This window comes from Equus caballus, chromosome 13 (genome assembly GCF_041296265.1).
Source record: "Equus caballus isolate H_3958 breed thoroughbred chromosome 13, TB-T2T, whole genome shotgun sequence".
NCBI classification, from domain to species: domain Eukaryota; kingdom Metazoa; phylum Chordata; class Mammalia; order Perissodactyla; family Equidae; genus Equus; species Equus caballus.
The window spans coordinates 41,157,493-41,178,131 of record NC_091696.1 but is presented as its reverse complement, the minus strand read 5'-3'; the positions used below and the strand labels follow the sequence as shown (position 1 = coordinate 41,178,131).

Sequence of the window (20,639 nt, the reverse complement as noted above, 5' to 3'; positions counted from 1 at the left end):
GCCAAGAAGGCGTGTGCGCGCCAGAAGAAGTCATGCCAAGAAACCCAGCTTCAGGGGAAGTCAGGAAAGTGAGCAGAGAAAGGCCTTACGTGGCGACATTGACAGCATGAAACACAGAAATAATCCTCTGTGGTCAGCAGGATGGTGACCCCCCTCCCCCCACCCCTGAAGATGTCCACGTTCTGGTCCCCAGTGAATATGTTACCCTCCATGGCAAAGGGACTTTGCAGATGTGGTTAGGATTTTGAGATGGGGAGGCTATTCTGGGTTACTTGGGTGGACCTGATGTAATCACCAGGGGCCTTAGAAGAGGGAGACAGGAGGTCAGCGAAGATGCTACGCTGCCAGCTTTGAAGATGGAGGAAGGGACCACGGGCTTAGAATGGAGGCAGCTTCTGGAAGCTGGAAAAGGCAAGCAAACGGCTTGTCCCCTGGAGCCCCCAGCAGGAAGACAGCCTGTGGGCTTGCTTTAGATTTCTGACCTCCAGAACTCTGGGATGATAAATCTGTGCCGTCTTAAGCCACTGAGTGAGTGGTAATTTGTTACAGCAACGATAGGAAATCATACAACTTCACACACAGGTTAGATCTTTTTCTGGATGCAGTGCGAAGCCTGCAGTGGAGTGGAAGGAGGAGAGAGATGCGTTTGTACACGGATCCCCTGGCTGGTGCCCAGGGAGTCCGCTTGTCAGGGAGCAAGAGTGGACGGAGATGGGAGAGCGATGGGGAAGCCCCGTGATCGTCACTTGTGTGGGTCGGAGGCTGTAGGGATGGGGACTGTGGCTGAATGGCTACACGCATCCTGGGGGCGAAACAGACAGGACACACGCCTGATCGGACCTGGGGAGCAGGAAGGAGGGGGTCAAGGATGATTCCCGTGCTTCCGGTCCTTTCCTGGAGTGGGAAGCACAGACAAGAAGGATGAAAGACTTGACGCAGCCCCGACCAGTTGGCAGTGGCGACAGAGGAGACAGCCAAGGGGGGTTGGAAGGCAGTGGTCTCCAGGAGGGAGTTCCCGGGGGTCCAGATGGTCAGGTGTGGCGTTCACGTGACAAACGAGAGTCCCCTGAAATCAAATGCTCTTCAGCAGACTGATGCCACGGGAGAGTTTCGTAAATTGTAAATGTCAGGGCTGGGTGGGGGTGAAGCTCGTGCGCGTGTATTTCAGTGGTGGAGCCCACGCTTGGCCATAATGAGGATGCGGCTTTGACTGTATTTGATTGACAGGAGCTGGGGGCATATCTGTTGCTGCCTAATAAATGACCCCCAAACCTGGCAGCTTCAAAAACAATGACCATCTGCCATCTTACGCAGTGTCTCTGGGTTAGCCATCTGGGGGTGGTTTAGCTGGTTGGTTCTGGCTCAGGGTCTCTCATGAGAATGTGGTCAAGGTATCGGCCAGGGCTGCTGTCATCAGTAGGCTCGACTGGGGCTGCAGGTTGTGCTTCCAGGTTGCACACAGTGGGCAAGTCAGTGCTGGCTCCTGGCAAGGTCTCACCGTGGGGCTTCTCCAGAGGGCTCGCTGGGTGTCCTCACGACATGGTGGCTGGCTTTGGCCAGAGAGAATGATCCAAGAGAGGGCAGGACACAAGTCACACTGTTTTCTATGACCTCGTCTTGCAAGTGACACTCACTCCATCGTCTCTGCAACAATCTGTTCCGAGCGGGAGGGGGACTCTGCAGGGGAATGGAGGGGAGTTCCGATTTCTTTACATCCTGGCAAACACTTCTTATCGTCTGACTTTTTGGTCATAGCCATGCTAGTGGGTGTGGAGTGGTAGCTCATGGTGGTTTGGGTTTGTATTTCCGGATGAGTCCTGCTGTTAAGCAACATGTCGTGTGTTTATTGACCATTTACGTGTTGTCTTTGCCCTTTTTTATACTGGATTGTCTTTTTTTTACTGAGTTGTAAGAATTCTCTGTAAGCTCTCGTTACAAGCCCCCTATCAGATTCTTGATTTGCGAATATTTTCTCCCATTCTGTACGTTGTCTTTTCGCTTCCTCAGTGGTGTCTTTGGAAGCGTGAAAGTTTTTGATTTTGATGAAGTCGTTTATCTATTTTATCTTTTCGTTGCTTGTGCTTTTGGAGTCATAGTTCAGGATCTCTTACCAAATCCAAGGTCCTAAAGATTAATCCTCTGTTGCCCTCTATGAATTTTATAGTTTCAGCTCTCCATTTAGGCCTGTGATCCATTTTGAGTTAATTTTTGTATCTGGTGTGAAATAAGCGTTCAGCTTCATTCTTTGGCGTGTCACTATCTAGTTTCCCGGCACCATTTATTGAAAAAGACTGTTCTTTTCCCGTTGAGTGGTCTTGACCCCCTTGTCGAAAATCGTTTGGGCCTATTTCTGGATTCTTAATTTGTTCCATGATCTAGACATGCCTTTCTTTATGCCTGTCTTGATTACGATTGTTTTCATGTGAGTTTTGAAATCGCCAAGTGTGAACCCCTGGTGACATTTTTCTTTTTTCAAGATTATTTTGACTATTCTGGGTCCCCTGCGTTTCCATGTAAATTTTAGAATTGGCTTGTCAGTTTCTACAGAGAAGCCAGCTGGGATTCTGGTAGAGATTGGGTTGAATCTGTTGGTCATTTGGGGCTGACCCTTTCCTGTGCCCTTCACCTGTATGAACTCATTTAATTTTCACAGCAGCCTCGAGAGGCAGGTTCTGTTTTTATCCCCATCTTACAGGTGAGGAAACTGAGGCATAGAGAGGTAAAGGAATTTGCCCAAAGTCACATAGCTGGCCAGCGGCCGGGCCAAGATCTTGAGTCCGTGTTCATAACTTCCATGCTAAGTTACATCTTGTCAGTGACTGGTTTTCTTCGGCCCGGCCTCCCTGGGTAGGGGGCGGTGGCGTTCTCCGGCCCCCTCCTGTGGCCAGTGAGCTGAGTCTCCCGCAGACCCCACAAGTGCTCCCTGCTCCTGTGTCCCAGGCAGCCGGTGAAGGTCGTCTATTCCTCCAAGGATCCGGCCCGGCCGAAAGGGAGCTCCAAGGTGGATGTGAACGAGGAGGCCGAAGCTTTGATCGTCAAGTCCCCCGCGAAGGAGCGGGACCCGTCGCTGTTTAAGGTGCTGTACAAGACCTTTGGGCCCTACTTCCTCATGAGCTTCTTATTCAAGGCCCTCCACGACCTGATGATGTTCGCCGGCCCGGAGATCTTGAAGTAAGACCTCTTCCCGCCCAGCGGGCCCCTCCGCGCAGCCTGGGTTTGCCCTGTCACTGGCGTCCTCCGGACCTCTCCCTGAGGGTCGTGGGGCGTGCTCCGGGGGCTTACGGCCGGGTCTCCCCGGCTCTACCTACTTTGCTTTCATACCCTTTTAATTAAGGTCGCTTTGGTTGCAAGCGACAGGAACCTCCCAGCTCCCCTGAAGCCAGACGGGGGAAGACAGAGGATGGTTTTGGGAAAGCAGGAGCAAAAAAACATGCCAGGTCGTGTGAAAATTGCGACCTGAAACCAGCTAGTCAGAAAGGAGGTCCCCTCACTCCTCTCCTCTCTCTCTGGGGCCACACATTTGTTCTCTTCCCCTCCCTTCCTCTGTCCCTTTCGTTTCTATTTTGTCACCTCGTGTGAGCCCCAGGTGATGAGCGGAGCGGGCGGTGCGAGCCGATGGCAGAGGTGCCATCGTGAGTGGTGTGGCAGCTGGCACGGGCAGGTCACCCCGTGGGTGTGGCCTTCCAGGAAGGACTAAGGCCGGCCCGCCGGGCTTGGTTGGGAAGGTTGACATGCTGAGACCGAAGGGCTTTCCCCGCACGTGGGGTCGCGGTTGCCCACTCCGGCCTCGGCGCTTGCCCTTTGCAGGCTGCTCATCAACTTCGTGAACGACCAGCAGGCCCCCGACTGGCAGGGCTACTTCTATACGGCCCTGCTGTTCATCAGCGCCTGCCTGCAGACGCTCGTGCTACACCAGTACTTCCACATCTGCTTCGTGAGCGGCATGCGGGTCAAGACTGCCGTCATCGGGGCTGTCTACCGCAAGGTGGGTGTGGCCGCGCGGCAGGCGCCTGGCCCGGCGTGCCGGCGCCTCCAGCCTCGGCGTCTGCGGGGCTCAGGCACTCCCGGGCCACCGTGGGGACGTCCGTGCAGCCCGGCTTCCGGAGCAGCCGGAGGAGGCTGGTCCCGATGACCGAGGATGGCAAGGCGGGACCCTCGGGCATAGACCTTTTACTGATTTCAAGGGTGGGTGTGTAGGGTGTCTGAGCTCCCGGGTCGGCTGCGGATAACTGGGTTTCTTAGGTAGATTGGTGGCCCTTGATTTGGGGAAATCCAGATTTAAATCCTCGCTCTGCTGTTAATATTCAGTGTTGCAGCTTGTTGTCAGTCTCCATTTGGACCGAGCGGATGGTGCGCTCCTGGGTGAGAGAGTCCGTAGCCGGCCTTGGTGCTCATCCAGCTTTGAAGGAGCTGCGTTCCCTCCTCGGTCCCTTGATTTCTTAGCCTCCGGGCCAAGGACATCAGTTGGGCACCATGGGTTGGGAAGAGACTGTAGCAGATAGCCGGGGACGATATCATTGGTCCTCAGCCCCCTTTGCAAGTTAGACTCCCCTGGAGAGCTTCGGAAACTCCCAAGGCCTGGGCCACACCCCCGACCAACGAAATCAGGATCTCTGAGGGTGGGGCCCGGGCATCAGTGTTTCTAAAATTCCCCAGCTAAGAGCGTGAAACCGTGTTGGAGAACCAGGTGAATTTGTCCCTCCAGGGGATGTGTGGCGATGTCTAGAGACATCTGTGGTTGTCCTAACTGGGAATATGGGGGCATCTAGAGGGTAGAGACCAGGGACGCTGCTAAACATCGTACAGGGCACAGGACAGCCCCACAAAGAATTATCCAGCCTCAACTGTCAGTAATGCCCAGGTTGAAAAAACCCTGGCCTGGATCTTGGTCCTTCATCGTGATCTGGGGACCAGTGTGTCAGCATCACATGGGAGCTTGTTTGAAATGCAGAGTCCCAGACCCCCCTCCCCCCCCCCAGACCTGCTGAATCAGAATCTGCATTGTAACACTCCCCGGGTGATGTGTGTGCTCACTGCCATGTGCGGAGCCCTGGTCTGGGGTCTCTGAGGTCCCTTCACTGTTGAAGAGCTCAGGATGTGCAGGCCGTGAGTGCCGTTGATAAGAGTGGGGCCTTTGTGATCAGCCAGACGGGCTGGGAAGGCAGATAAGGCGGCAGGGGAGGGGAGAAGAGCAGTGGCCTTGCCCCTCGTGAGCAGTTCCATCCTCCACATGGGCCTGGAGGGAGGGCCCGGGGCTTGTCACCACCCACTCACCCTCTTTCCCTCTCCTTGGTCCCACAGGCCCTGGTGATCACCAATTCAGCCAGAAAATCCTCCACCGTCGGGGAGATCGTCAACCTCATGTCTGTGGACGCCCAGAGGTTCATGGACCTGGCCACGTACCTTAACATGGTCTGGTCAGCCCCTCTGCAAGTCATCCTTGCTCTCTACCTCCTGTGGCTGGTGTGTGTTTGACGTCGGTCCCCACCGTGCCTGGGGAGGGACCTCCATGTGTGGGCAGCGGGGGTGAGGGCGTGGGCGTCCCTGATAAGAACAACTGTAGCTTGCTGGTACTTCTTGCTGTCGTTCACGTTTTATTTTCTAGCCTGTCAGTTCTTGGATGTTTTATTCCTTTCCTCAGCTGTTGGGTTTATGTTTTCTTGGTGGCATGGAATTTATTTGCATTGGTCTTTTCTGGATGTTGAATGTAATTAACGACCCTCCAACAGACACACCATATTTCTCCCGCTGTATCCTCCCAAATGCTAAGCAATCTCATTTATTCACTACTTCCTGATTCTGTTGGTCAAGATTCTTTTGGTCCCCAGGGATAGAAATCCATCTTAAAATAGTCTAAGCAAATAAAGGAAATTTTGTGGGCGCATGTAATGGAAAAGTCCAAGGATCTAACTTCAGGCATGGATGGATCCAGGAGTTCAAGCCCTGTTGGAAAGACTCAGTCTCGTGCTCTTTCATCATTTCTTGGCCCTGCTTTTGCTCTGAGTTGACTTGATTGTCAGTGGGATTTCCCCAAATGGCTTTCATAGCTTTGGGTTTATATCATTGTTATGGATAGAGATGCCAAAGAAAAGAGGATACAGTGCTTTTCCTCTTTGCCTCAGCCACCATTCTAGGGAGCATTCTGATTGGCCTGGCACAGTCCTATTCATGTCCCTGAACCAATCACTGTGAAGCAGGAGGCAGGGTTCTCTGATTGGCCAGGCTGGGTCATATGCCCACCCTCCTTGGGGAGGAAGTGGAGGTGTGATTGACAGCTCCTCCACAGGGGAGGCTGAGAAAGGATGATCATAGCCCAACACGTCCTTATTCTTTCCCACCTTTGAGCCTTTGCAAGTGCCTTGCCTTCCTTCCCCTCCCTCCTGATGAAACCCCACCCCTCCTTCAAGGGTGTGGCAGCTGCCACTTCCACGATTGTTTTCCCTCTCAGGTGGACTTCCTCCTTTTTTGAATCCTAATAACTTTAGTATAGAAACCCATCTGAATTTACCTTCTGGAATAGTTTCGGCTTGCTCAGTGTACCACCCCCTCCTCACCGGGAGGCGTATTAGCTGCTCACAGGCTCCCAGCGTCTTGTCATAGCCTGTGAGTGCAGCCCCAGTAGGGCTGGTGCATAATAATCAGGCACACAACATATTGTCAGTCCATTTGACTGTAGTTTGCATTTTTTGCGTATTTGCTGAGCAGAAAGGTGAATGATGATAAAGTGTTCCTAATAATGAAATTTAGGGGAAAATCCCTCAGAATTTAAATATCAAAATGCATGTCTTTGCAGGCAGACATCTTGGGGTATCCACGTCCCCCAAAAGTGCTGCCATGAATAAAATATTTTTGGAACACTTCTTTTGAGAATTGCCTTCAGGGTTGGTTTCTGAACCACTGAGAAGTTGCTTTGTTTTAAATGAGTGTTGCTCACCCTCGGCACTCTGACATCTGGGGTGGGTCGTTCTCTGGGAGGGGCTGTCCTGTGCATTGTAGGATGTTTACCAGCATCCGTGGCCCCCACCCACTAGATGCCAGTAGCATAACACCTCTGCACTCCTCCAGTGGTGACACCCTAGATGTCTCCAGACATTGCCAGATGTCCCTGGGGTGGGGGGGAAGTTCCTCCCTGGTTGGGACCCACTGGTTTAGACCAAAAATAGGATGTCTCTGTTCCACCATCAAAAATATGGTCTAGGACAGTGGGTGACTATATGGGCTCTGGAATCTGACTACCTGGGTTCCCGTCCTGCTCTCGCATTACCAGCCCTGTCACCTTGTTACTTAGTATCTCTACGCCCTGTGTCCTCATCTGCAAATTGGACCGTTTGGAGTGTCAGCAGCATTTTTCTGGAACTAGGACTGGAGCCCTCGAGGGACTTGGAAGGGACCTGATGCCTGTTTTCCTGAATGCCTAAGGGGAGAAAAGTCACGTTACCCTGTAGTTCCGTGAGGATGTTTCAGCTGAGTACAGGCGCACGAGCTGAGTTCTCTCTCTGTTTGTGTAACTTGGAAGTTGAAAGGTGTAGATCCATATCTTGTCTTGGCCCCTTCACCTCTCTGAGCTCTACTTTCCTTAACTGCAAATAGGATAATAGAACCAGCCTGCAGCCTCTTATCTACAAATCCCCAAAGCAAAAAGCTCTGAAAACTGACAGTTTTTCTTAACGCGTTTGGTGGTAAAACCTGACCTGAACTGATGGGAATCTTAGACTCTGGTTATCCATCCCTCTCGCTGTGCAGATTTCTATTTTGCTGCTGAAAAATCAGTACGTTTGGTCATGGAGTGCTGGGCCAGGCCCTGCTGGGGGTGTAACAGTGTACGGCTTATACACCTGTTCAGGGGGCCCCAAGACCACGCCAGGCTGAGGATGTGTGACCACCGAGGGCTATAATTTGTCACAGCAAGATTAGCAGAAGGTAGAGGTGTAGGGGGTGGAGTTTGGGGGAAACCAAATACAAGCTTCCAAGAGTCCTTTCCCAATGGAGTCACACGGGATGCGCTTAATTCCCCAGCAACACGTTGTGACAACACGTGGGAAGTGTTGCCAGGTGGGAAAGCTCAGTCAAGACCCTGCGCCCGGGGTTTTTACTGGGCGCTGGTCCCATAGGCAGCCTCTGCCTGGCACACATCACACATCCAGACGCCCAGAAGGAAAAAGGGATGTTCTGCGTGGAGCGTATTGTTTGTACAAACAGGTGAGGCACGAGAAGCCCCTCTTCTCTGTCCTGAGAACAGTGGGAACCGTCCCAAAATCCAAGCTCGCAGACACCAGCCCAGGGCCGTTTGTCAGCAGGCCTTCAAACAAGATACACAGCCACCCCAGCTGTGTCCATTATTTTCCGCTCAATACCTTATTACCTTCTGAAAATCTAAAGTTCAGATTTGCAACACTCGCCTGGGCCCAAGGGTTTTGAATATGGGGTCGTGAACTTGACATTCTTCAAGGGGTTCTGGGACCCCGAGAGATGCTCAGGAATAAATCTGAAAATTCTTAACAGCCCACAGCTGGGTAAAGGTAACGTGACTTTCCAGAATGTGCTCAGCATCGTGGTCCTGGGGTGGCTCAGCCCGCGAAGCCCGGTGTTAAGGCCTTCGTTGTCTTTCTTCCGTAGAACCTGGGGCCCTCGGTCCTGGCCGGGGTGGCTGTGATGATCCTCATGGTTCCCGTCAATGCTGTGATGGCCATGAAGACCAAGACGTACCAGGTAGGGGGTCTGACTCCGCAGGGCGCCACCTGGGCGCTTTGCCTGAGGTCTTTCCACTTGCGTCTTAGCCGAGTTCTTTCTGCTCACACCGTGGGCTTCGAAGCTTTGCCCACCTGTTGGAACCACCTGGGGAGATGTACCAAATGCTGATGCCCGGGTCCCATTCCTGGGATTCTGATTCACACAATGTGGGAGGGGCCTGGGCATCAGGATTTTTTAACGCTTCCTTCCTAGGGGGTGATGACAATGGGCGGCCAAGGTTGAGAGTTCCTGAAATAGTTAGACATCGTGGGCCTGTGACTAAAATCACGACTCTCAGCCTCTGAGAAAGTCTTTGTTTCCCATGGAATTTATTATTATTTATTTTTATGCGTGTGTGTTTTCAAGAGTTGAGTAAAGATTAGCCCTTACTTTTTTTTTTCTTTTAAGCTCTTACCTTATGCCAGGTGCACTGTTAAACTATTTTCAGAGATAGCTTGTATTTCTTAAGTTTTTAAGCACCCACGTAACAGAGTGGAGTGCCTTCTCATGATAAAAAGATTCAGATAATACAAAAGTATAGATTTAAAGGGGATGTTCCCTCCCCTGTCCTCTCAACCACAGTGAAGACATTGAGGTGAATCCTTCTAGAACTTTCTGTGTGTTTATATAGAGATCTGATTGACTATATATTTAGGTCTGGTGTGGCTATGTGTGTTTTTGTGGTCTTATTACCGTACATGTTTTTACGCAAATGGGCCTGTTGGGCAGCGTGATTTTGTCATTTGACACCATGCCTCGGGGATCTTTCTGTGGCGTGCCATATGGGCTGACTTCATTCTCTTGAACTGGTGCCTAATGGTCCGTAGCAGAGATGGGCCGAGTTTATTTCTCTGTTCCCCTGTTGATGGCTATTTATGATGAGCCTGTGGTGTCTCAAGTGAGAGCACTTGGCCGCACTGATGATGCCGGAGGAGAGCTGAGTTCCAGGACAGGGGCCCGTTGGGGTGACGGGAGGGTAACCCAGGAAGGCTTGGGGCCGAGTCACGTTTCGTCCTGTTGAGCGGCCCACCTCCAAAGCAGCATCAGTCACTGGCTTCCACCCCTGTTGCTTATAGCGTCCTTATCTACGACCCAGGAACGCTCACAGCGCTTAATGATAGGGTTCTTGTGAGCATTGAATGATGCAATGCAGGTGAAATGCTCGGAAAGGTGCCTGACACATGGAAAATGCTGAAGGTCTTGGCAGTATTTCACAGCTGTATGGCGTGGGCATCCAGGGGTCAGAACCAATGCCGGCTGGTACAGAAACATTTCCTTATTTTAGCAACCATGGACTGGCTGAAAATCAATGACGAAAATGAGACAAGGGGGAAAAAACGTCATCATCATCTCTCTTGTGTTTGGATGAGCAGAGTAGGGCCCGTGCTGCCTTGTTCTCTGGACACCTGGAAGGATTTTCCTCCCCTGATTCCATGATTCTAAACTTAATAGGAGTCTCGAACGTCTCATTTACAAGGATGTGAAGTGGGGTTTTTTTTTCCCCTTGATAGAAGGGCCCTTTGGAGAGCTCTCGGGGTCAAGAGTAGAGTTCCCGGGGATCGCAGGATTATTTTTAATGGATGGGCATGTTGAGTTGACGCTCTGGCGCCAGGGCCAGCTCCCGGAGGCCGTGTTGATCCCTCTTGTCTTTGAAGGTGGCCCACATGAAGAGCAAAGACAATCGGATCAAGCTGATGAATGAAATTCTCAACGGCATCAAAGTGCTGAAGCTTTACGCCTGGGAGCTGGCCTTCAAGGACAAGGTGCTGGCCATCAGGCAGGAGGAGCTGAAGGTGCTGAAGAAGTCTGCCTACCTGGGAGCCGTGGGGACCTTCACCTGGGTCTGCACACCTTTCCTGGTGAGTGAAGCCGGATTTATCCCTGCCCACATCGCTTCACGCTTCGTGTTTTGTTCTCATCCCCGAGTGTTGTTAAAAGGGCCCTCTTTCAGCAAGGCCTTCTTGGACCACTCCTTTGAAGAAATGCCCCCTCTCCCTCCTTTATTTGATTCGCAGACCTGAGTGGCTTCCAGCCCCGGGTGGCTCACAGTGGCCAGTTCAGGAAGAGTTTCCCACAGGTGTACCTGGAGATAGTGGGTTTGCTCTGAATGTCAACCGGCACGCTCTGCTGCCTTCATCGACAAAAGTCGTGCTCAGATAAAAACATCAGCGCAACCACACCGCGTGCGTGGTGCCGTAGTCGGGCTCCATTATGGTGTGAGCTACTTGTCTGTTGCCGGCTGGTTGTAAACCGGATTGGCGTGGACCGCACTTCGAGTGGCAGTGCCGAACACGCTCTAAATTCCTGTGTCGTTTGATTTATTGCCTGTCTTTCTCCACCAGACTGTCAGCTCCTGGAAGGCAACTCTCTTGTCCTTTCTGTCTCCTGCTGTGTCCTCAGTGCCTAAAACAGAACACAGTGGGTGCTCAATAGATGTTTGTCATTCACTGGAAAAGAACAAAATTCAAACCATGCAGGAAGGTATAAAATGAAAAGTCTGTTTTCCTCCCTTCCGTCCACCCCTCTCCTGCAAAGTGACAGTTTTGTGTATCTTTTCAGAGAAAAAGATGTTTATGCATATAGAGATTTTTGAAAATGTTTTAATATATTCAAATGGAGTCATACTAATATAGTGTCCTAGACCTTTTTTGGACTTGGTGTAACCTCTCAGTTCATTCATTCGGCTCCGCTTCGTCTGTTTTAATGAAGCATAGTTTGTCCGGCCCGTGGAGTTGCCAGAGTTGACACCTGGTCTCCCACTGCTGGCTTTTTTTTTTTTTTTGAGGAAGATTAGCCCTGAGTTAACTGCTGCCAATCCTCCTCTTTTTGCTGAGGAAGACTGGCCCTGAGCTCACATCCGTGCCCATCTTCCTCTACTTTATGTGATGGATGCCTGCCATGGCATGGTGTGCCAAGCGCTGCTGTGTCCACACCTGGGATCCGAATCGGCGAACCCCAGGCCGCCGGAGCAGAATGTGGGCACTTAACTGCTCTGCCACCAGGCCGGCCCCTCACCGCTTGCTTTTTATGACGCTCCCTGTTCTTTGCTCTCACGGTCTACACTGAATGTTGCACATCTTGGGGTGCTTGAATGGGTCCGTCCCTGGCCAGCCGACTTTGAAAAGTTTAAAGACAACAGGGCGAGTCACTGTCTTACAAAGGGGGTCCCAATTCGGGATGGACTTTAGAAACCCTTCCTGCAGAGTCGACAGGTAGGAGCGAAGGTTAAGGATGCCTTCAGATCATGCCCCTGTTTTTTTCTTTCCATCTTTGTATTATTAACTGTGTCATTCTTTTTTTAATGCGCTAATAGCGACTGTTACTTATTAGCTAGGTTGGCAAATAGGTATCCTCGTGGGAAGTGTCGGTGAACCGAAACCACGCATTTTCGTGAATGTGGAGCTTTTCTATTAGGCTCCTCTTGCTTTCATCACAGCTGAGTTGCAGGTGGTGTGTTGACGGGAACTCCTGCGTTTTTAGTGTTGGTTGAAGCCTGTTCCTCCTGACACGGGGTCTTCTTAGGCTCAGCCCAATGTCCCATAGAGTCTGAACCTCTGCGCCCAAGGCAATATGATGGGAAGCAGCAAGTCTAAGCGCATGTCAGAATCACCTGGACGGCCTTGTTAAAACCCTGGTGGTTTATTAGAAATGCAGACTCCCAGTTCATTCATTCGGCTCCGCTTCGTCTGTTTTAATGAAGCATAGTTTGTCCGGCGCGTGGACCAGCCGAGACAGAATCTGAATTTTAGTAGTCTCCCCTCAGGCGATCGTGTGCCCCTTACAGTTTGGGAAACACCAGCAAAAAGTAGGAGAAAGCAAACTTTGTCCGTGAAGGACCAGCTACTACACCTTTGAAGCATCCTGAGCCATCTGGTCTCTGTCGTAACTACCCACTTCTGCGGGGGTAGCCATAGATAATACAGAAATGAATGGGTGTGGCCGTGGTCCCGTAAAAATTTATTTCGAGACGCTGGGATTTGAATTCCGTACGATCGACGCGTGTGGGAAAATACTATTGTTTTGATTTGTTTTCAGTCATTTAAAAATGTCAAATCCATTCTTAAGCTCATGGGCTGGGCGTAGACGGGTGTGGCCTCCGGGCCGCTGTTTGCTGACCTCTGGCCTGGAGGAATGGAATGTTCTGAGAGTCAGAGCACCTGCTGCGTTCCGCTGTGAGGTCAGTGTGCCCTGGAGCTGGTCATTCTACCCGCTGCCTCTGGGTTTTCACATATGAAACATCAAGGGGTTCGGCCGCAAGGATGTCACCTGCCCGCCCCTGCCCTCCACCCACTCCCACGGCCACACTGGACATCCACAGTCAGCCATGACGTTCTCTCCCAGGGGGTTATGTTCAAACAGCCCTCCAGGTGACCACTGTCCGTTGACGGGCGCTGGCACAAGAAGTGACATTTCTTTGCTGTTCGGGGACTCCGTGTTCCCTAAGATCTCTTTGGGCTCGCGCGCACCAGCGTTCTGGGCTGGGAGGTTCTGCCGTCTCATTCTTTTCACACTCTGTGCTCCCTGGCTTTCCCAGGTCTCTGACAACTCTTGCCATTTTTGTAAGAAAAGCACTATAAGACGAGGTGGTAGTTGTATAGGCTGTTTATTTTATTATTATCTTGAAACTGTTCAATCGTCTCTGTTATAATTGTTAAATATTCTCTTTTGCACATGGGATCTGTTTTAAAAATAGAAAGGCATGCCTTCCCCTGGTAAAAATGGCTCAAGCTGTGCCAAAGGGTCTGCGACAGAGTTTCTCAGCCTCAGCACTGCTGACACTGGGGACCCGACAATCCTTTGTGTTTTTACTGGGGGCTGACCTGTGCCTCGTAAGGTGTTCAGCAGCATGCCTGGCCTCTACCCGCTAGGTGCCGAGTGGTACCTCTGCCCCACCTCCTCAGATGTGACAATCAGAAGTGTCTCCTGACGTTGCCAGGTGTCCCCCGGTTGGGAACCGCTGGTCTGCGGTGAAAGGCACGGCTCTGTGCCCCCTCCGCCCCCAGGCACCCAGCTCTCCTCCCCACACCCGTTGCCGTGTGTATTTCCAGAGAGAGCCCACGCGTATACCAGCACGAAGCAACTATATGTAATGGATGTCACTGCACTTCTGTCTCTCTTTTATTTACTTTTATGCAAGTGAGAGCAAATCATACAGAAAGCCAGGGCATTTTGAGTGGTGTTTTTTTTTTTTAATAGGAAAAGACCTGCAGCCAGAGGAGCAGGGGTCAGGGGTCAGCCTGTGGGCTGCGTCACACTTAGGATCTGGGACCCTTTTCCTGTAACCCTTTGCTCTGCCCGTGGGGTCCTCCGACCAAACCTACAGTTCCCAGCTTGTCACCCCGGCGTGCTGGCCCTTCCCTTTCCAGCTCCTGTCCTGGTCTCCCTTAGGAAGACCGAGAGATGCTTCAGAGCAAGACTGCCTCTTCTTGACCTTGAAGTTGCCCTTCCGTTTCGGGGTGGGTGACGGGCTTCCAGAGACGGAGTTTGTTGAGCTGTTTGGCACGAAACGGATGAACCTGGCTGTCAGCGGAGGACCTTGGCCCTGGCTGAGACGCCGAAGCATCTGACTACATTAGGATAAAGTATGTGGCCTCCCGTCCCCCTGGAACGTTTTCGCATGTTCTTTCCACTGGCGAATTCCTGCCCTTCAAGGATGAGGCAGTGTTTACCCGCCGGTAGGGGTGATGGAAGACAGAGGCCTGGGGGCTCAGACCAGAGCCACTGCCATTCTGTAGGATCGATGGGACTGTTTTTCTGGAATATGGAGCCTGGCATTTATCATCTTCACTTAATGCATCTCCCTAAAATAGCATCCCCACGCAGCTGTCAATATTTAGCGTTTTCTGTCTTGGAAGATTTGCAAGCTTCTTGCCTTCTCCTTACCTTGTATCTCCTTTTGTCGGGATATTTCTCATTCCATGTGTTCATTATCTGTTGTGTGGTTCTCTGCTGACCAGATCATCCATGGGCCTCGTCTTTTTTTTTTTTGCTTGTAGCCCTAGAACATAGGGGGCTGGCAAATGGTACCCACTCAGTAAGCGTATGGAGACGCATGACTGAATAAATGAATGAGCAAAAGACTCGAATAAACTGTATTCGTCAGGAACTGTCTTGCAAGTGATAGAAGCCTAATTCAAATCAGCTGGAGTCAGTAAAGAAAGAGGGGGCGTTTTGAGTCACAAAATGGGAAAGTCTAGGAAAGTGCTGATTTTTAAGCTCAGCTGGGGTTTCAGGTATGGCTGGATCTGGGTGCTTCAAAGATAATGCTGGGAATAACTCCTTCGCCTCTGAGCTCTGCTTTCTCCATGGGGGTTTCTTTGTGAGACAGGTGCTCACCACGCGGTTACAGTTCATCCTGTCATCTCAGTAACCCCTGTTGGGAGAAAGCCCCCTTTCCCAGGAGTTCTTGCAAAGCTGTGGGATGGAGTCTCCTTGGTTGCAGTTGGCTACATGCATATCCTTGACCCTCACCTGTCACAAGGCCGTGGCAAACCCCAGCCCCTTACCGCCTATAGCCCCAGTCATCTCCACACTCTTCCCACGACCACCTGCTAGTGAGAACCTGGTTGATACCTGTTTCCCTCTAGACCATACATCTCAGAGTTGGCAAGCCTGCCTCACTCCCCAGTACACAGTAGGTGCTCAGCTAATAATGGATGGATGGATGAATGACCTCCCCTTCGTGGAGAAGCCAGGGCTGTGGGATCTGAAGGGGCCGCGTGATGTTGCGTCCTCTCTATACGCTCCCTGTGCTGTCAGCAGCCACCCGATCAGCTGGGCCAAGGGACCTGGTCTGTTCTGTTGCTGAGATGCCTGAGGCCTGGTTTTCTCCACTGCTGAAGAGACACCTGAATGTATGCGCTCCTGCCCTCAGCAAATCCATCCACCCACCCACTTATCCATCTGTCCATCTGTCTGTCCACCCACCTGTCCGTCCGTCTATCCATCCATCCATCCACTTGTCCATCCATCCATCTACCCACCCATATATGCATCCACCCATCCACCCACCCACCCACCCACCCATCCATCCATCCGTCCACCCAGCCACCCACCTACCCATCCACTTGTCCATCCATCCATCCATCCACTTGTCCATCCATCCATCTACTCACCTACCCACCCATATATGCGTCCACTCACCTACCCGTCCATCTGTCCATCCACCCATCTATCCATCCACTTGTTGAACCATCCACCCATCCATCTGTCCATCCATCCATCTACCCACCTACCCACCCGTGTATGCATCCATCCACCCATCTATCCGTCCATCCATCCACTTGTTGAATCATCCACCCATCCACCTACCCACCCGTCTACGCATCCACCCGTCCATCCAGCCAGCCACCCACCCATCCACCTACCCTTCCGTCCACCCACCCACCTACCCATCCATCCGTCCCTCCGTCCATCCATCTGTCCATCCATCCGTCTGTCCACAAACGTTTGCCAAGTATCTTCCACGATCCAGACACTGTCCTAGGGCCTGACAATAGAGCAATGAGTACTGCAGACAAAAATCCCTGCCCTCATGGAGCGTTCATTCATTCTAATTGAGAGAGACAGACAGTGAACAATACGCATGATAAATACACCATGCCGTGTGCTAAACTGTTGTAAGTGCTGTAGGAAAAAAAAAAAGATTCAGGTCAGAGTGACAGGGAGGGCTTCCGGTTTTAAATAGGATAAATAATAGTTTTAAATTGAAGCCCTCCCTGAGAAGGTGACAGTTGGGTGAAGGGAGAGGGAAGAGTAAGTGCAAAGGCCCTGAGGCAGGACTGGGCTGCCCCCTTGAAGGCGTAGCCCCGGAGGCCAGCAGGGCTGGAATAGAGGGAGCAAGAGGGAGAACGGTTGGAGACGAGGTCAGACAAATTACAGAGAAGGGATGTTTACAGACTGGGTCTGCCCTGGGGCCCCAGGCATGACTTTGGCTCCTATGCAGTAAAATAGACTGACTTTGGAGAGATGTGTTTTCTTGACTTATTATTTTTATTGAGATGTAATTCCTCATTTTGAAGTGTATAATCCAGCGGTATGTAATATATTCACAAGGTTGTGCAACCTTCGCTGCTATCTAATTCCAGAACATTTTCATCACCCCAAAAGGAAACCCTATACTCATTGGCAGTCGCTCCCCATTCTCCTCATTCCTCCCCTTCTCCCAGCCCTAGGCAGCCGCTCATCTACTTTCTCTTTCTGTAGGTTTGCCTTGTTCCATGTAAATGGAATCATATAACGTGGCCTTTTGTGTCTGGCTTCTTTGAGTACAGTATTTTCAAATTTGGTGCATTTTGTAGCATGTGTCAGCGCTCTATTCCTTTTTGTGGCTGAATACTATTTCTTGGTGTGGATCTCGCTGGAGAGTTTTGTGTGAAGTCCCTTTGGATAGAAGGCCCGGGAGAGGGGCCCAGTCTGTGCAGACACCCCAGAGATCCTGTGTCAGTGGCCTCTCGAACGCCTCCCCTCCCCTCTCGGCCATGGAGCCTGGAAAATTTCTGTGCCTTGCTTTAGGGTCATCTAGCTGGGTAATATCAGAGGTGGCACAGGAACTAGCTCTGGGGACACTGTTAATAGGTTCTTTGGAAGACCAGACCAGGGAGTTTGGCCTGAGTCCCATAACGAGCACGGAAAACAGCTGCCATATATTGCATTGTCCTGGGCCCCGGGCGCTCTGCTAAGCACGCTGCATCAGGTGCCTGATTTCTTGCCAGCAGCCCTGTCACGGTCCCCATTTTGTAGATGGCAAACAGGCTGGCTGGGAGAGGGGAGGTGACATGCCCAGGGTCACACGAATGAGATGGGGCAGAGCTGATGGTTTTAAGCTATACGACCTTAAAAACAAAGAAATGGGGCCGCGAGCCCCGGAGAGCACGCTGGGCCGGGACCGCACCAGAGGCCCGGCTAGAACTCAGATCTCCTGACTCCCTGGCCGGCGGCCCTGAGCTCACAAAGGCAGGGCCCTGGCCCTTTATTTCCCCAGGGGAAACCTTTAGTGGCTCCAAGAGCCTGGCGCTCGCATGAGGGTGGGGACTTCTGTCCATTTGCAGGGTCCTTGGTTTTCCGGATCACTTCTGCTGGCGTGGCCGGGACGATCTCGTGCGATGCCTGTTCTGAGCCTCCCCCTGGCGTCGCCTGTCACTGCTCTGTCCCCAGCAGTGAGGAGGGGCACGGAAATCCACTGTCTATCTTCCCTCCCTCCTCAGCCAAGCCGCCCGGCCCTGGGTCGTTCAGGGACTCCCTTCCCTGGTGAGGGAGCTGAGGTGCTGTTGTCACCAGCAGCCCAGCCTGAATTCCAGACTCCTGGGTCGTGACATCGCGGGGACCACTCGGGGCTCAAGGCGAGCGTGACTCCGTGGGGAAGGGAGCGGCCTCTGGAGAGCCATTGTCTGCCTGTTTTCCTCTCCTGTTTTTTTTTTTGGAAGATCAGCCCTGAGCTAACATCCGCTGCCAATCCTGCTCTTTTTGCTGAGGAAGACTGGCCCTGAGCTAACATCCGTGCCCATCTTCCTCTACTCCTGTTTTTTTTTTTTTTTTTGATAAGTGTTCCTTTCCTGGGGACATAAAACCATATTCTCTATGAGCTGGAAGGAACTGTCAACAGCCGCATTGATTCTCTGTCTCTGCCTCCATTTCACAGATGAGGCGACTGAGGCACGGGGCGGAGAAATGACTCCCCGGGGCTCCTGTGTGCTGGGGATTGCTCTGGGCACGGAGGCCACAGTCACCTGCAGCTTATAATTCAGGGCGGGAGACAGACAATAAATACACATGACTTTGCAATGGCAGGGAGTGAGGGGTGCGACAAAGAAAAACCGGGACAAGAGGCGAGAGAGCCGGGTGGGCTCCTTTGGGTGGAGTGGTCGGGCAGCCTCCCCAGGCCGGAGGGAGGAGCAGGCCGCTGTCTGGACGGGACAGAGCATAATTTTAGGCAGAGGACACGGCAGGGGCAGGCCCGGTGGGGAGACGCTGTTGATCATGTTGGGAATGCCGAGAATGTCCGTCCTCTGTCCCTCAGGAAGTAGGAGGGCCTGCTCCTCATTTCTTTGGGTCATTCTGGGTTGGCCAGGGGTATCTGCCATGGGCCAGCCCCTGCCGTGGCTTTTTCCATGGCCTCTAGTGGCCGGTTGATGGCCATTGCGTCACATGCCAGGAGGGCCCGAGCACACTCTGTGGGCATATAACTTCCCACGACTGTGACCTGCCTGGGGACCCAAGTCACTGCTGGGCGTTCTGCTTGCAGGTGGCCCTGTCTACGTTCGCTGTCTACGTGACCATCGACGAGAACAACATCCTGGATGCCCAGAAGGCCTTCGTGTCCTTGGCCTTGTTCAACATCCTCCGTTTCCCCCTGAACATTCTCCCCATGGTCATCAGCAGCATCGTGCAGGTACAAGCGAGGCTGGGGGACTTCGGGAGCGGGTCTCGGCGGGAAACAAACGCAGGCAGGAGGATTCCCCTCGATGCAGCTCCCTCTACATTAGCCATCCCACTGTGCCCGGTGGGCTTGGCAAGGCCCAGCCCAGTGGCTTCTGTGCTTTTCTGGTCCTGCCCCAAAGAGAGAAATACATTTTACTTCTAGACAACGAACTCACACTCGAGTATATGAAACAAAATTTTAATGCCCATGGGCTTTGTCGTGTCTGTAGGAGTCTTCCTGAAATATTTTATCCTATTTGGGTCTGGTCTGTTCTCCCCTGCCCTATCCTGTTTTTTCAAACATTATGTTTTGACCCACTAAATTGATTTTACAACCCACGAATAGGCCTTGACCCACCCTTTGAAGAACCCCAACCTAGACCCCCTAGAATCCTAAAATTCATACAGTGACTCAGGAAGGGGAGGAAACTGCGCTTTCCACACTCTTTGAAACTCCTACCACCTTCTGGCCAACAGTGTTTTTCACACTTTTCTCCGTAGCGTCACGCACATTCACGTGGAGAACCCCATCTTCAGCCACAAAGACGAATCCGCCTTAACAGTTGGTTATACAGCACTGGTTTGTTTGTAGGCTTTCCAAAAAAAAGCAAGCCAACAGAACCCTTTTTATTGTGAAAATTTCAAATGTGCACAGAAGTAGGGAGAGAAGCACACAGTGACTGCCGTGTACCCGTCACTCAAATCCATTTTGCCACGCTTACTTAATCCAGTCTTTTTTTCTCTCTTCCTCCCCGCCTCCCTTTCTTTCTTCGCCTAAGAATTTGAAAGCACATCCCAGACCTCTTGATAGTTCACCTGGAAAGACCTCAGCTTGCATTTCTTCTTACGGACTTATAAACTCTTACCATACCTAACAAAATTAACAATCGTTTCTTAAAGCAGTACCCGGTCCCTATTCAAATTTTCCGCGTCATCTCAGATGTGCCTGCCATTTGGGCTGTTTGACTCAGGACCCTTGCATTTTTAAAATTTATTTTTGTTGGGAGATAGTTGACATAGAACAGTGTAGGTTTAAGGCGTGTGGCGTGATGAATTGACACATTGACGTGTGGCAGTAGGATTCCTGCTGTAGGTCAGCGCACACCGCTGCTGGGTCACGTGGTTTTATCATTTCTTTTTCGTGGTGGGAGCCTTTAAGATGTGGTCTCCTAGCAACTTGGCAGTTTATAAGCCAGCACTGCAGGCTGTCATCACTGTGCTGGGCATTAGGTCTCTAGAACGGAGCGCCCGGCTGCAAGTTTGTGCCCTTAAATGGGATCATTGCCGTGGGTGATTACCTTTCTGAGGTCTCTTTGTCCCCAGGAACAGGTCCGCCCCCCCCCCCCACCTCCTTTTGAATATGGACGGTGGGCTTTTCCAGAGAAACAAATAAGAACCAAAAGCTGTTTTATTTTTTGTGCTCAGGCCTCTGCCCGAGGTAGGAACCACAGAGCCTTCAGAAACGCGGGAGGGCGTGGGCCCCTCCCCTC

General features: G+C 51.8%; 1 protein-coding gene across 4 annotated transcripts in view; it reads left to right on the top strand.

Annotated features, from left to right (window-relative positions):
* ABCC1 (ATP binding cassette subfamily C member 1) overlaps positions 1–20,639 on the top strand; it is a 126,835-nt gene that overhangs the window by 60,720 nt on the left and 45,476 nt on the right. For all 4 annotated transcript variants that reach the window (XM_023655035.2, XM_070230637.1, XM_070230636.1 and 1 more), the window contains 6 exon segments: positions 2,941–3,171; positions 3,808–3,985; positions 5,302–5,463; positions 8,617–8,709; positions 10,386–10,589; positions 18,974–19,120. In XM_023655035.2, coding sequence (XP_023510803.2) covers positions 2,941–3,171; positions 3,808–3,985; positions 5,302–5,463; positions 8,617–8,709; positions 10,386–10,589; positions 18,974–19,120 — 1,015 coding nt within the window.